The sequence below is a fragment of the Letharia columbiana genome, assembly GCF_014066305.1.
Source record: "Letharia columbiana isolate WasteWater2 chromosome Unknown Sc0000015_s1, whole genome shotgun sequence".
NCBI classification, from domain to species: Eukaryota; Fungi; Ascomycota; class Lecanoromycetes; order Lecanorales; family Parmeliaceae; genus Letharia; species Letharia columbiana.
The window spans coordinates 160,477-178,083 of record NW_023501055.1 but is presented as its reverse complement, the minus strand read 5'-3'; the positions used below and the strand labels follow the sequence as shown (position 1 = coordinate 178,083).

Genomic DNA, 17,607 nt, shown 5'->3' with positions numbered 1-17,607 from the left:
TTAATAAAGTCTTATATATAAATTATTTTCGATTAATTAGACTATATAAAAAGAATTTAAAATTATCTTTTTTAATAATAATTATTATATTCTTTAAGATAGTAAACTTATTAATAGCGCTTTAAAGATAAATAATATCTATATTCTTAATATCTTATAATCTATAATTAAGATATTAATATTTATTTAAAAAAATATAAGAGTTTTAATAATAAGCTTAATATTTAATAAGAAAGCTATTAAGTTATAATATTATTAAATAAAATATCTAAATAAGATAAATCTTAAGAGATTAATTAATATAAATAAGAATATTATACTAATTTAGAAACCTCGAATTAGATTAATATATAAAATTTATTTTAAAATTAAATTTATATAAAAGATTTTAAAAAGAGTATAATATAAGATACTCGAAAAACTCGATAAGTGTTACGGATTTAGTGTGCTTTAGAGAATTCTTACTGTTTAGACAGAGGTTTACGCTCTTTTAGCGCTTTAGCGTAACGGTTAGCGATAAGGCACGCTTTTCCGTAATAAATGGTAGCAATATCAGTTCGATTTCGGGTGTGACTCGGACAGTTTGAAGAGGTTACTTGGCCCGCATAGTGTATTGGTAGCACGTCAGGCTTATAACCTGGAGGAGGAGTGTTCGATTCCCTGCGGAGCACCAGGCCAAAGTAGCTTACGGGGTCAGATCTGAGAGGTTCTTAAATACGATATGCGTGTAGGCCAGCGCATGGGGATATGCGCCATTTTTCGAAGTGTGTAATTGTTACGGATTTAGTGTGCTTTAGAGAATTCTTGCTGTTTAGATAGGGGTCTACGCTCTTTTAGCGCTTTAACGTAACGGTTAGCGATAAGGCACGCTTTTCCGTGATAATAAGATTTATATAAATTTAAGAGAATTTTTTAATATATTATTTATTAATAGAATTAAGTATTATATACTTCTAATTAATTAAATAATTTTTAAATCTAATACTTAATATATAAATATGAAAATAAGATTTTTAAATTATTTTATAATTAGAAAACTTAGATAAAAAATAAATTTAATTATAAGATTAAAATAATTCGTTTAAATAATAATAATAAATTTAAAGAATATTTTAAAAACTTCGAAATTATATAAGAGTTTATCGTACTTTATATATCTAAATAAAATAAGCTTAATAAGATATAAAATCGAATTATTATAAATAGAATAAAAACTATATTTTTTAATTTAAAGTTATCTTACTATTTATAATTAGAATTACTTTATATTAAAATATATTAAAAAAATAAAAGAATTATTATTTATCTTTAGAATATAATATTATATAAAATATAGATAGATAAATAAATATATTTTAATTATATAAAGATTATTAATTATATAATTTAAATATATATATTTAAAAAAAGTATAAGAAGCTTAATAAATATAATAAGAAGTGCTATCTAATTAATTATAAAGATATAAATATCTTTTAAATATAGAATTTAATTACTCGATAAGTAAAACGATTCTCTTATATTAATTTTAATAAATTATAAATAATAACTATTATAATAAAAAAAACTAATTAAGACTATTAATAATAATATAATAGATATATTTAATATAAAGAATAACTTTATAATATATTAATATATATTTAAGATTTATATTATATCGATATAAACTCTATTAATATAAATAAAATTAGAAATATTCTTTTTAATAAAAATATTAAAGAAATTAAAGGAATTAAAGATATAAGAGATAATAATATAGATCTAAAAAAATTAATAACGAAGATATTAAAGAGATATCTCGAGATAGTTCTATTACTTATTTAGATTTATATTTCGATATAATATATAATTCTTAATTAAAACGAATTTCTATATCTTTTTAGAAAGTTTTTTTAAAATAATAAATAGAGTAATATTAAAATATAGATCTAGAGAGTTATTACTTATATTAAATATAATAAAAAATTTAAAATTAAAATATCTATATTATAAATAAGTTATATTAAATTATAAAAATTTAAATTATTATAATTTTAATTCTATTTTATATCTCGTTACTACTATTTAATAAATAATTAATATAAAATATTACTAAACCGCTATAGAGATTAATAATTTTAAATTATTAATCTATAACTAGATAATAGCTAGCCTCTATATTAAATAATAAAAAGAGATTATAAATAAGTAAATGAATTTCTTTATTATAATAAATACTTAGAAGCTTATTTTAAGAATAAAGAATATATTAGTCTTTATTAATAGATAAGTTTATAAGATAAAGAAGAAATTTAATAACTTTATTCTCTATAAAGTACGCTAAATAATTTAAAATTTTAAATAAACTTATAATATTAATTATAACTAAATCTTTATCTTAATTATTAAGTTTATATTATTTAGAAATATTATTTATAATTATAATATACTACGACCTAGATTATAAGTAAATAAATATTATTATTATATTTCTTAATATATTATTAAAGAAAATTATTTATATAAAATAATTTAAAGAATATAAAAAGAAAGATAATAAGATATATTTATTATTTAGAGTACTATATAATCTAAAATAGTCGCTATAAAAATAATACTTTACTCTATAAGACTTTCTTATATTTAAAGAATTTAAATCTATTAAATTCGATTACTTACTCTTTATTAATAAGAAAATATAACTTATCGTTAGCGTATATATAAATAATATCTAGATTTATAATTTAAAAGAATTAAAATAGATATTAGAATTTAAATAAGATCTTTATAAGCGATTCGCTATAACTAATCTTAAACTATACTTATACTATTTAAGTATAAAAATTTAAAGAAATTATAAAAAGAGAATTATTTAGATTATCTAAACGATATATCTAAGAAAAATATTATTATAATTTAATATAACTAATTATATATCTATATCTATATTAATAATAATAAATACTTAACTATAGAAGAAACTAGTTAATAAGACTAAGCTAGAAATTATTTAGAAGTATTAATTAATAATAAAATTAATAATATATCTTATAATTTAGACTCGCCCGAATATTTATTTTACTATTATAATTCTTTTATAATATAATTATAACTTTAATTCGAAATATATTATAGCTATTAAATAAGTTATTTATTATTTAAAGAAAATACTAATTTAAAATATTACGTATAGAATAACTAACGTATTAAAAGATTATACGAATACTAATTAGGCCTCGAATTAAGAGACTTATCGATTTCTTAAAGTTTATATATTCTTACTTTATAATAAAATAATTAGTTAAATATCTAAACGATAATAGTTTATTATATTATTATTTTATAAAGCTAAATATATAATTTAAACCTAGATAATAAAGAAAGCTATTTAATTAATTAAACTTCTAAGTAAATTAGATATTAATTTCGAATTATCTAATAGATTAATACTAATTAAAGTAGATAATTAGAGGGTTATAATATTAATAAAGAACTCTCGCTTTTACTTATATATAAAGTATATTAATATTTAATAATATTTCGTATGGAATTAAGTAAAAATAGAAGTAGTTATATTTAAATAAGTATCTATTAATAATATAGCTATAAACGAACTTACTAAAACTCTTATTAATAACGAGTAAAGGTCTATAAATTAAATTTATAATTATTTTTTTAATTAGGGCTATCGAGTAAATAGGTAAGCGAACTTTAATAAGCGATATTTGAATTCCTTACGCTTTAATAATTATAAGACTAAATTTAGAAATTCTTTTTTTTCTAAAAGCCTATAATTCATTCTATAATTTAAAAAAATAATCTTAAAGTTTTAATAGAAAATAAAAATGTTATTCTAAAATCAAATAATGTATATCTAATTAGAGCTATTCGAGAATTCGACTATCGAGCGAACTTTGATAAGCAATATTTAAATTCCTTGCGCTTTAATAATTATAAGACTAAATTTAAAAATTCATTTTTTATCTAAAAGCCCAGATTTCGTTTTATAGATTAAAAAAAATCTTCGAAATTTAATAGAAGATAAAAAAGTTATTCTATATATTAATAATCTATATCTATTATTTTTCGATAATTACGAATATTTATTTATTTACTCGCGATAATTTAGATAGTTTAATTAAAAAGTAAAGAGAACTCGAATGTATAATTAGCTATATATATAAATTCAAGATTTTCTAATTTAACTCTATCTTATTCTTTTATTAATATATAAGTAAAGATCTATAAATTAAGTTTATAATTATTTTTTTAATTAAGACTATTAAGTAAATAGATAAATGATCTTTAATAAGCGAACTTTAATAAGCGGGCTATTCGACTATCGAGCGAACTTTAATAAGCGATATTTAAATTTCTTACGCTTTAATAATTATAAGACTAAATTTAAAAATTATTTTTTTATCTAAAAGCTTATATTTCGTTCTATAATTTAAAAAAAAATCTTAAAATTTTAATAGAAAATAAAAAAGTTATTTTATATATTAATAACGTATATTTAATTTTTAATAAGAAGGCGCGAGATTTTAATAATTGCGAACGCTAATTTATTTACTCGCGATAACTTAGTCGATCTAGTTAAAAAGCGTAGAGAACTCGAATTTATAATTAACTATATATATAAATTTAAGATTTTCTAATTTAGCTCTATCTTATTCTTCTATTATTAATATATATAAAAGAATAAGATAGAGCTAAACTTAAAAATCTTAAATTTATATATATAGCTAATTATAAATTTAGAGTTACTACGCTTTTTAATTAAATCGACTATATTATTATAAATAAATTAATTAATATTCGTAATTATTAAAAAAGAATAGTTAAATAGCTCTAATTAAATAATATATATATATTACTTAATTTTAGAATAATTTTTTTATCTTCTATTAAAATTTTATTTATTTTTTTAAATTATAAAACGATATACGAGCTTTTAGATAAAAAAAGAATTTCTAAATTTAGTCTTATAATTATTAAAGAGTAAAGAAATTAAATATCGCTTATTAAAGTTCGCTCGATAGCCTTAATTAAAAAATATGAATATATTATTTAATTTTAGAATAACATTTTTATTTTCTATTAGAATTCTTTAATTTCTTTATTAAAGTTCGCTCGATAGCTCTAATTAAAAGAAATAATTATAAATTTAATTTATAGACCTTTACTCGTATATAATAATAAGTTTACTATATTTATAAACTAAATTAAATTTAAGAAGAGTAGATAAGAAGTAGTCTAAATTTAAACTATATAAAAGTATTAGAATTAATAGTATTTTCAGCTTACTATTTAAACTATATAAGAGTATTAGAATTAGCTAATAGAAGGCCAGTATATTTATATACTATTAAATTTTAAAGAGATATTATAACTACGTCTTATAATAGTAAATAGTCTTAGCGTAGCTTTATATTATAGATAGATAGTTATCTTTATTCTTTCTATATACTTCTTTATAGAATATAATAATAAATAACTATGCTTTATGATTTAAGATTATTAAGTATATATTATTTCTAATAAATACTTCTTCTTTTATTCGATATTAGTTATCGTAATAATATTATTAATATAATTAATATAACGCTCTTCTTCTCCTCGCTATTTTTCTTCTATTAATCGATAAACGATATAAAACTATTATAAACGAGCGTATTTTATAGAGATATTATTTATTTAATTATACTTAATAATATAGTCTCTATTAACTATATAATTATATAGAAATAAGAGTAATAAAATAAAAATCGAGTACTTTACGAGAAAATATAAGATTATTTAACGTTCGACTAAATCTTATATCGATTAAAATCTAATTTAATTAAACTAGCGTATTATATATTATATTAAAGAAATATTAATTTATAAATATTAGATAACTATTAATTATTATATATTTCTTTTTATAATAAAATATAAAACTCGTTCTTAGCGTAAGTATTTACTATTTATTCTATTAAGTATTAAAAGATTTAAATAAGATATTCGAAAAGAATTAATCTCTTTTTCTAACTCTTAGAGCTATAGAATTCGTTAATAAAAATATAATAATATACTTAAATAAGATTCGATATACTTAAAAGATATAGAAGTTAATAAGAAGTTAAGGAAATAGAGAGATCTTATATTAAATTTAATATTAATCGAAGACTTTTAAATAGATAAGAATATTAACTTAATAAAGAAAATTAAAATTAAATCGAAGGTTTCTTTATAGAAAACTAGTAAAATTTAAATATTTCGTCTTTATTTAAATACGAATAGAGAAGATTTTTTAACTAAGATTTTTTTAAGAAAGATTATTTATTAGATAAAGTTATAGCGTAATTAAGACTTTTAATTTATATAAACTTAGGCAGCTACTACGCGTACAGCCCCTGTCTACTAGGCGTACAGCCCCTACTCAGTAGGCGTACAGCCCCTATCTACTAGGCGTATAGCCCCCCTAATCGGGTTAGCGGCCGCGCGGAAGCTAACGGACACTAATCGAAAATGGTAAAGAACTCGCATAAGCTAACGGATATTAACCGAAAATGGTAAAGAACCCGCATCTAGTCTCTTCGAGAGTCTTGCGGAGATACTTGGTGGTAGCAGGGCAAGCCTCCCTATGTCTCTCCCTGTAGATTTATAACATCGGACGGTTTCAATTCGTCGATTAGTGAGGTTTTTGAATAATTTCTCTATGGCTACCCTCTCTGCTTGCTACTAAAAATACGCCCATCATACTCAAATGTCCACTACCTATCGGCCAGCTGATCTTCCTACATCTGAAACGTATTGAACATAGCCTCGTTACCCTGCATGTAGGCCTGTGTAGTACCACCTCGCTGTCCTCGTGTAGCACCACCTCGCTGTCCTCCTCTTGTAGCACCACCTCGCCGCCCTCCTCGTGTAATGCCTAGTCGTCGGGGTGGCTGCTACAGCGGTCGCAAACCCCCCCGCTGTGACGCTTGCAGTGTAGAGGTAGGTGTAGAGGTAGGTGTAGGTATGCGCTCTGATCCTTGCCTATTGAGCGAGGGATGTAGGCGGGCGGTGGGGTGGGAGTTGGTTCTACTACCATATCCTACTGTGAAGGCATTCGGCAGAGACTAGATGCGGGTTCTTTACCATTTCCGATTAGATTTTGTTAGCTTCCGCGCGGCCGCTAACCCGATTAGGGGGCTGTACGCCTAGTAGATAGGGGCTGTACGTTTACTAAGTAGGGGCTGTACGCGTAGTAGCTATCGAAACTTAATATAAAAGCTTAAAAGAGCGATATCTTCGTTTTTCTTCTTACTTTTATAGAAATTAATCTTATTATAAGATCGATATATAAATATTTATTTATTTACTATTAAGTTTATATTATTATATAACTCTAAATCTACTTATATTTAATTATATAAGTATATCTAATAATCTTAATTCTTTTATTCTTTAAGAAATAATAGTTTAAAATTAATATAATAGTTACTATTTAATTACGATTATAACGAAATTAAAATAATAATAAATCTTTTATATTCTAAACGATATTAAACGAAACGTAACCTCGAATTATAAATTTAATAAATCTTAATTATATAAATAATAACGAAGTTAATTAATTAGAAGATCGTAATAATAATATCGTTAATTTTAATATTAATAAATAAATAGTATAGCGTACTCGTCGTCGAGATCTATTATTAAAAAGATATCGCTTTATAACTCTTAATAAAGAAATCGATACTTTTAAATATAATATTATATACTAAGCGATAATAATATATTATTATTATTATCGTTATATAAAAGTAATCTAGATTCTAATATAAAATCGAAGAATATTTTTTTTAAAAAAAAAAATTAAGATATTTTTATAATATTTAATTTAAACTATTAAATTTATATTATAGTAAATTTATATAAGAGTATTAAGAGTAAACTTATAATAATAAAATAATACTTTATATTAACTTTAAATATCTTAAAATTAAAAGAAATATAATTTTTTAGAAAGAATTCTAAGAAGTAATAGTATAATAAGAATAAATAAAATTCTAAGATTTTATATAGTTAAGACTAATTTTAAAAAATTTCTTCTTAATAAAATTAAGAATCTTATTAATAGATAACTCGATATTAATTAAAAATATATAAATACGAGATAAAGGTTTAATTAAACTATATATTAATTTAATACTTATCTTATCGAGTTAGAGATTTAATTACTATTATATAACGAATAATAAAACTCTATTTAAAGATTTAAAAGATTATCTTTAGAAAAAACTATCTTAATTAATAAAAATAATTAATCTCGCTAATTATATACTAAAAAAATATAAAATATAAAATAAATAAATATTTCTTATATATTTCTCATATAATTATTATATTAAGAGAGCTTCTAATTCTCGAAATTATAAGAAAAATAAATTTTAGAAGAAATAAGAGATTTAATTAAATATGAATAAAGATATATATATTTTATATAAATAAGATATATTATAATAACGAAATAAAAAGATAAAAAGATAAAAAATAAAAAATATCTTAAGAAGATTAAATGCTATAATTATTATAAGAAAGGTTATTATATTAATAAATATAAAATACCTAAATAGAATAATGCTAATAGTATTTCTATCGATTTAATTAATAAACTTAATATTTATATTATTAAAACGTTAGAAAAAAAATTAAACTTTATAATAATAAAAGTAAGTAAAGAAATACTTATTATATTTAGTTTAATTTATAAAAATCGAGTAATTATTAAAAACGTAGAATTTAGTTTAATATTAACTAATATTTATTTTAATAATAAAATCGAGATTAATATAATTAGCTAGCGTTTTATTCTCGAGTATAATTTATAAAAACTTAATATTAAGATAGATAAATAATAATTTTATATTCTATAAATTTAGGCTTATAAATTAAATTTATAGAAAGTAATTTAATTTTAAATCTAATTTCGAGATTAAATTCGATTCTTAAACTTCGAAGAGTAAAAATATCTTAATTTAAGATTTACTTAGAATTATAAGATCGAATTTTAAAAAATTAAAATTATTAGAAAGCGTAGATTAAGTTCTATAATTTAAAAAAAAGTAGTAAAATTTAATAGAAAAAAGAGAAGTTATATTAATAATAGATTTCTAGAAAGTTAATTAACTTTAGATTAACTTAAATTTAATTAATAAGAAGTTAATTTTAATATCTATTATAGTCTTTTTATTTTAATTACTATTATTATTATTTTTATAGTTTATAAAAAATTTATTAGTTTTACGATTTTTACGAATTCTACGATTTTTTAGCGAGGGAGATTAATAGATTCGAATCGAGGATAAAGTAAAATAGTTTCGAAATTTATTAAAATTATTACTACTCGACTATTTAAGCTTATATAAAAGAGTATTCTTAATAAAGTAAATAAGTTTTTAATTAGCGATATTTAAATCCTCTATCTTTAAATATTTATAAGATTTAATTTAGTAATTCTTTTTTTATCTAAAAGTCTATATTTTATTCTATAATTTAGAAAAAAATTAGTAGAAAATAAAAAAGTTATTTTAAAATTAAATAATATATATCTAATTAGAATTATTCGACTATCGAGTAAACTTTAATAAGCGAACGTTAATAAACGATATTTAAGATCCTTATCCTTTAATAACTATAAGATTAAATTTTAAAATTTTTACGTTATTAAAAAGCGTAATCTTTACTCTATTATTTAAAAAAATAATCTTAAAATTTTAATAGAAAATAGTAAAGTTATTAAAGGATTAAAAGTAAAAATAGAAGATTTTAATAATTGCGAACGCTAATTTATTTATTCGCGATAACTTAGTCGATCTAGTTAAAAAGCGTAGCGAACTCGAAATTATAATTAGCTATATATATAAATTTTAAAATTTTAAACTTAGCTCTATCTTATTCTTTTATATATATTAATTAAATAGATATTAATATTAGCTAAAAATAATAGATTTTATTATTTACTATATTAAAAATTATTATATATATATAAAAAAATCTATAAAAAGATTTAATAAGATTTATTTAATTTTTTTCTTATTTTTAAATAATATTAATAAGATATCTCTTTTAACTTTATTATATTATTATCTACGAGTAAAGATCTATAAATTAAACTTATAATTTTATTTTTAATTAGAGCTATTAAGTAAATAGATAAGTAATCTTTAATAAGTAGACTTTAATAAGTAAACTTTAATAAATAATATTAGAATTCCTTACGCTTTAATAATTATAAGACTAGATTTAAGAATTTTTCTTTTTTTAAAAGCTTATATTTTATTCTATAACTTAGAAAAAATTTAATATTTTAATAGAAAATAAAAAAGTTATTTTAAACTTAAATAATATAAATCTATTTTTTAATTAAAGCTATTTCGCTATCGAGCGAACTTTAATAAGTAATATTTTTTTTAATAATTACGAATATTAATTTATTTACTCGTAGTAACTTAGTCGATTTAATTAAAAAGTATAATAACTGTAAATTTATAATTAGCTATAAATTTAAATTTAAATTTTTTAAACTTAATTCTATCTTATTTTTTTATATATATTTATCTATCTTAGATATAAGCGCTTTTATTAATATATTATAATAATTATAAATAAACTTAATAAGAAGAAGAAATTTATTCTCTTAAACTTCTTAGAAGTGAAGATAGTAATTTAAATCTTTATCGAATTTATATAGCGAGAGAAAGAATATTTATTTATTATTATCTCGAATCGAGATATTTAATTTATAATATATTTCTAAAAAAGACTATATAAAAGAATTAGAATTAAATTTAAACTCTTTATTATATTTTATTTTAAGATTAATAAATAAATAGAGAACGTTAACGTTATTTTAAAATAATATTTTAAAGTTTATATTAATTATAATTAAGATAATTAGATAAATCTATTATTAATAGTAGAATTCGAAGTTAATTTCGATAAGAACGCCTTATTAAGCGTATTATTATTTCTTCTTATTAAAGAATATATTTCTTACTTAAAAATAGAATTCTCTATTCTTTAAAATTAATTTATTAATTAAAAAGTAAAAAGAGATATTAAATTAATTAATAGATTTATTAAGAAGATTAATAATATAAGAAATTATTTAAAAAGTTAACTTAAATAATTATAAATTTTATAAAAGAAGTAAATTAATCGCTATCGACTTTTAATATTAATATTAAAAATATAATTATACTTAATAGAAGAAATATTAAAATTATATACTTTAATAAATTAATAAATTATAAAAATTTCGAATTATTTAAAATTATTAAAGCTTTAAATAATTTCGCTTATAAGTTAGAACTTTTAACTTTTATAAATATTATTTTATTTTATTTTATATTTATAGTTATTATATCTTAATAATAGCGATTTATTATTAAAATAAAATAAAATTTTATTATTATTTATTAATATTAATAAAGAAAATAAAATCTCAAATATTAAATATTAAAGAAATAATATTATTTAAAATAGATAAATAAGAAAATAATTCTTTAATTAGTAAGAGAGAATATTTAATATATAAAATTAAATATAAAGATCTTAATAGTAAGAAAAATCTCTTTTAATAACTATTTATAAATATAATAAAATATTCGAATCTAATAGCGAATTTTTATTATTATTATTTTAAGATCGTTAATTCTTATTTATTATTTAAAAGATTTTTAAAATAATCTCCTCTATTAACGCTATTAATCTATAATAACTATATTAATTTATAAAAAAATTCTAAACTCGTTATAAAATACTAAGTTAATATATTTAAGAATATTACTTTATATAAGTTTAGATATACTTTTTATAAGATTAAATCTATTATATAATAATCGTTATTAAAGTTTTAAATTAAAGAGAGAGATAATATTATTATTTTATTTATTTTATTTATTTATAGCCTAATTACGCTTAGCGTATTAAGGCCTTTCGGCCTTTATATTCTACTATGAAACCCACACTTGTAATAATTATTCTACATAGATAGTATTCTCTTCACACTACAATAAAGAGTTATCACACACACCATTGAGTCCCTGACATGCGATCAGCTTTATACCGAGACATGCGACCTGCTCGAAGCCCATAAGATTGATTCAAAAGCAGATATATCGGTCGAGTACGTCCAGGCGTGGCAGCTGTTTGCCCACTATGAGCTTCTGCGTGTGGGCGAGTATCAGGCTATGTTGACGGCAGGCCGCTGCCTCCGACTTGTGCTTATGGCGCGTCTTTCCGACATCGATTCCCCCGGGCCCGACCGTGTCAATTGTCCACAGGCTTCCCCTGTCCTCATCAACTGCGAATCCGTCCGCGGGGACACTTTTTCGATCCTGGAGGAGCAGAGACGGGTGTTCTGGGTCAGCTTTTGCCTGGACCGCTGTCTCTGCCTGCGCAACGAGTACCCCCTCACGCTGCAAGAAGACATGGTAAGTGCCTCCCCTTGGCATTCGAGCGGAATCCGGATAGAAGTGAAACCCTCTGTCGCTGACCAAAACCCCTAATCTGTAGATCTGTGTCCGCCTCCCCGCTCCCGAAGCCAACTTCCAAAACAATCAATCCATCCGCACCACTTTCCTACCAGAAGCCATATCAGCCCCGCAAAACACCCCACCCCTATCCAGCTTCGCCGAATGCATCCTCGCCGTAACCCTCCACGGCCACTGCCTAGCCCTCCAACGCTTCCCCCCTTTCCCCGACCCCATTACAAACCCCGTCGATACCAACCCACCCTTCTGGTCGCAACGAAAACACCTCGTCCTAGCCGTTGAAACCCGCCTCCGCGTGCTCGGCACCTCGCACGGGTCCCGACCCCTCGACTCCGACCCCATGCTCCTGTTCGCCCACATACCCACGCCCCTAATCCCCCCCACCCCCGGCATCTAAGGCCTATATAGAGGTTTACAGACTGTGCAACGCTATGAATAGTCACATAACGATGGCGGCCATATGGATGCAAACCTTCCGGCCATTATTCTTATTCTGCTCCCAGACCTCCCGGCTCACGTGCGCACCTGCTCCACAGACTTGACATCCGATGAGACATCCATTCCCTCCTCAGGTGTGCTATCGTTCTTGAGCTCCTTTTGCCGCTTGACCTCTTTGAGGTTCGTAAAGCCCATTTCCCATGCAACAAGCATGACGCTGCCGAAAACGGCAATGCCGAGATACATGGTCCGATCAATCGCCTTGCCATAGGCCACCAGGACGGCGGCCAGTTCAGAGGGAGTCAGGCCCGCGGCGCGGATGTTGCGGGTACCAGCCTCGATGATGACCTCGGGGCTGGGCCCGATGAGCGCCGCTCGCTGCGTCAGTTCTTTGCGCAGGCTGTTGTTGAAGATGGCGTTGGCGACGACGACCCAAACGGCGGCGCCCACGTTCTGGGCGAATATGACGATCGCGATGGCCGTGGGGATCTGTTTCAGGGGGACGAGGTTTTGGACGGCGATGTATGACTAAATGTGTAGGGAGATGTCAGATTTGGAGCACGACCCGGCAGTTGATTCGAAGCAACTTACACCTGAATTTCCCACGCCGCTACCGATGCCGTAGACGCATAAGTAGCCGAACCATTGCCCGAAGGTAGTTGTGGGGCTCAGCATTGACATGAGTCCGTAGCCTATGGTTGCGATGGCACTACCCGCTAGAATCCAGGGTAGATAGTAGCCCGTGACTTGTATCAAGCCGCCGGTGACGAAGGTAAATATGACCAGGCCCAGTGTTACCGGAAGCAAATGCACGCCGCTCATCAGAGCCGAATTATTGTTGATGGTCTGGAAATATATGGCCAGGTAAAAGTCGCCGATGAGAACGCCGCCGAGGGAAAAGAATTGCGTCAGTGATGCTGATCGGACGACAGGGCTCCTAAGAAAGGCAAACGGGATCATTGCGCCGTCCCCTTCTCGGTGTTCCCAGAATAAAAAGAGCGCAAAGACAGCAGCGGCTCCGCATAGTAGGCCAATGACGACCGAGCTGTCCCAGGCATACTGGTTTCCGCCATACTCGAGGGCCAACAAAAGCATAATCGCAGCCGGGCTAACGAGGGCAAATCCGACCAGGTCTAGCGACTTGACGGCGGTGCCGAGAACGTGGCGCCAGGGAGGCTTGACAGTTGCCTCTGGCACTTTACTGAAGATGAGGCAGAGGCCAACGACAGCACCGATGGGTAGGTTGACGTAGAAGCACCATCTCCATGAGACGCGGGTTGTGAAAGCACCTCCAACGATGGGGCCGCACGCAAGACCAAGCTGGCCAATACCTATGTTGATTGCTTGAAACAACGGCCGCCGCTCTTTTGGGATGCAATTGGCGACGGTGGTAAGACAGCCAGTAAACAGACCGGAAGAACCAAGGCCGGCGATGGCGCGGCCGATAATGAACATAGGTGACGATTGTGCCGCACCGCATATGGCCGAACCCAGCTCAAAGACGAAGAAGAAGGCGAGAAAGGTCCACTGGGGAAGATTTAGGCTCAGTCAAGCGAGCGGACTAAAGGGGCGGCAGTCGACATACCTTGAGGGAGAAATAGGTGTAGATCTTGCCACTCAGTGGCTGAAAGGCAGCGCTTGCCAGTTGATAGGCACCCGAGTACCAGCCGATGTCTATCAAGGCGTCGAATTCGGTAGTAATGGCGGGCGTTGCGGTGGAAACGATGGCCAGGTCGAGGAAAAGGAGATAGTATGCCATGGTGGCGCCCGCCAGGATCGAGGCAAGCTTGAGGCCTGTAGGATAGTCGTAACGGTGCTCGCCATCGTTGGCGGGATCTTGGCCTGAAGCATTCTCATTCTCCACGACGCTCTCAACATCTTGTCCAGGAGGAGTATGGGAAGAGTCCGAGGTGGGGGAATCGACTACGGCCTCGACGGGGAACGCAGCCCGGTCTGGCTCCATCTTTGGGCGGGTGGGGAAGAGAAAGATTGAAGCAAGGCGGAAGAATGATTGAAGATAGGAGGAGGAGGAGGAGGAGGAGGGAAAAGGTTGGGGTGGGTTTTGTAAAGTACCTAGGTAGAAGAGGTACTTAGCCGTCGTTCAAGCGGATTAATATTGAAAGGACAGAAATGATCGCCTTATCCACTCACTCGGGTGACGGGTCTCCCGCTGTCCCGGTGATTGGCGCCATGGGAGCGATTGGTCCACAATTGGAGCCATAGCGATCTGTCGTATTCGTTTTGATGTGACGTACTTGTAGGCCTAGCGACTACCTTATGCACCTCATTCCCCCATTCAGCCCGGGAGGGGGACTGTCGTCCAATCAGAGAGGATCGGATGGTTGTTGAGCCGACCGCCTCTTTGTCCGTCCGCGGCATCACCCGAAAACGAAAACGAATAATTTAAATTAAGGCTGTTCCCCCTAGTAAGCCGTAGACTTATATCCCCTCCACTGTGCAATTCGCGGGCCGCGACCAAGCGAAATTGTCGATTCGGGTACTTATGTCATCAGGTCTTTAGGGTAACGATAAAATATAGTTTGAGCTAATCAATATCTGGAGGCCCAATTGGTCGCGTATCTGGGACTGACAAGACCGATTTATTATTACTACATGGAGATACGCGATGACAACGTCTTGGCTACACTGCACGACCAGGCCTACGTGCTCAACATACTATGAAGCAGGTCTCAAGCGCATCTCAGCTCCCATCTCCATCCGGACGGCCAGAGCGAATTGCTACACCGGACTTTCGGACTTGGTGACCGCGGCAAGTCCGCCCACGCAGATACTCAGACACAATAATACGGGCGCTGCGTCAGACCGGATCGAGAGGCATAGTCGTACCTGAGAATCGAAACTCCTAACTCCAAGAACTCCTAAATCCAGCCCCGTTGCCTCGGCTAAGTTCCGCTGATCGTCATCGCAGCGCCGATGCCACGTGCCATGCGGTCCAACACGTGCAAGCAACCACGACCCTGCTCTATCAATGTCCGCCAGATTGTCAGCGAGGCTGACAGCTATGTCCCAGTACTTGGTAAAGGCTGGGCTGAATGTGAATCTACATTACTACGGCAAGACTCTTTCTCTCTGCCGCTCTTGCATCCACCTGCATACGGCTTCAACAGAAAATAGAATATATAAAGTAAAAAGTCGAAATCTAAAAATAACTATATTAGACTAGGCCTCTATTAAAATTTAATCTAAATTCCACTTTTTATTAAAAAGCGATCGTTCGAAGGTTTTATTTCTAGATTATTTAATATATATTAAAAATCGATTAATTTAAGATGAAAAGATATTATTATAATTTTAATAATCTTATTTATATTATAACTTAATTACGAAGATCGATATTAAAAGTTTTAGATAGTATTAAAATATTTAATACTCTTAATATTCTTAGTACTTCTATATAGTTATATTTATTTAATAATAATATTTTATATAATTACGTATATACTTATTAGCTCGCTCGACGAAGTTATATAATTATATATTACCTCTCTTATAATCTTTTCTATACTCGTTATTATTTTTAAAATATATTATCTTTATAATATATCTCGATATTCGCTTTATCTACTTTTAAATTCTCTTTTAAGTAAGCTTATAATTCTAATAATATAGTTACCGTCTTTCGACTTTCTTATAAATTCTTAATATATCTTTCTAAATAGTATAACGTTTTATCTATAGCTAATAAGACTTAATTATATTAAAATTTAAAGAGTTATCGTATTAGACTATTCTAACGATATTAAATAATATAAATATCGCTTTTTAATACTTTAATATATATATCGAGGCTTTATCTTCTATAATTATTATATTAAATCTTTTTTATTTATACTTCTAAGCGAACTTTAAAAACTTTAAAATAAGAATTTATATTTAATAAGAAGAAGAAATATAAGAAATATAAGAATATATATCTTTTTCTAATAGCGATATTAATTAATTCCCCCCTTTTTTCTCTTAATAGTAACTTTCTTAGTCTTAGTAGTAAAGTTTTATATAGGCTTTTTACTAGAAGAATTTCGAAGGTCTATACGTCTTATATTAATCTTAAGTTTTTAAGTTTATTTAATATTAGATTTTAGAGTAATATTAATTTTAGCGAGATTCTCGATATACTTCTTCTTTTTAATAGCGATCTTAACTTTCTAGATATAATAAGAACTCTTTTTATTATAAAAAAAATACTCTTAGAATATAAACTTTATAGTATCTACGAAACGACGTCGTATATTAGATTTAATAAAGATCTCATTAAGTTAATATTATATACGCACTCTTTCTTATCGAGAATTAAGACTATATTAATCTTATTACTTTAAATTACTCTTTTCTAATCTTCTATAATTTAATTCTTATATTATAAAGTAAATTAATAACGTGCTTCTATTATAGCTTCTATAAGAGATAATTTTTTAATAGTTTTATAGACTCGGAAATTATTACGTTTAAGTACTTATAGTATTATTATAAATAAGATTTTTTATTTAGTAATAAGTATAAAAGAAGTCTTTTTACGATTATAGCGGTTTTCTCGTATAATATCTAGAATTATATTCTTAAGTATAGATATAATAATTAGAAGATATTTAAATCTAGATTTATCTATAATATATAATATCAAGAGCTTTTTAAATAT

The 17,607-nt window shown here is 27.2% G+C and overlaps 2 protein-coding genes and 1 non-coding gene across 3 annotated transcripts; 2 read left to right on the top strand and 1 right to left on the bottom strand.

The window, feature by feature from the left end:
• The first annotated feature begins 599 nt into the window (after positions 1-599).
• HO173_005530 lies at positions 600-670 on the top strand. Its single transcript has one exon. It is a non-coding gene; the product is annotated as a tRNA-Ile (tRNA).
• Positions 671-12,209: 11,539 nt separating this feature from the next.
• On the top strand, positions 12,210-12,909 carry HO173_005529 (uncharacterized protein; the record flags this gene model as incomplete). Its single annotated transcript, XM_037307445.1, has 2 exons — positions 12,210-12,452; positions 12,535-12,909. The coding sequence occupies 2 exons, from the start codon at positions 12,210-12,212 to the stop codon at positions 12,907-12,909; spliced, it is 618 nt and encodes a 205-aa protein (XP_037165627.1).
• Positions 12,910-13,025: 116 nt separating this feature from the next.
• On the bottom strand, positions 13,026-14,913 carry HO173_005528 (uncharacterized protein; the record flags this gene model as incomplete). Its single annotated transcript, XM_037307444.1, has 3 exons — positions 13,026-13,478; positions 13,542-14,477; positions 14,536-14,913. 3 exons carry the CDS (start codon positions 14,911-14,913, stop codon positions 13,026-13,028), a joined length of 1,767 nt encoding a protein of 588 aa, XP_037165626.1.
• Between the last annotated feature and the right edge of the window lie 2,694 nt (positions 14,914-17,607).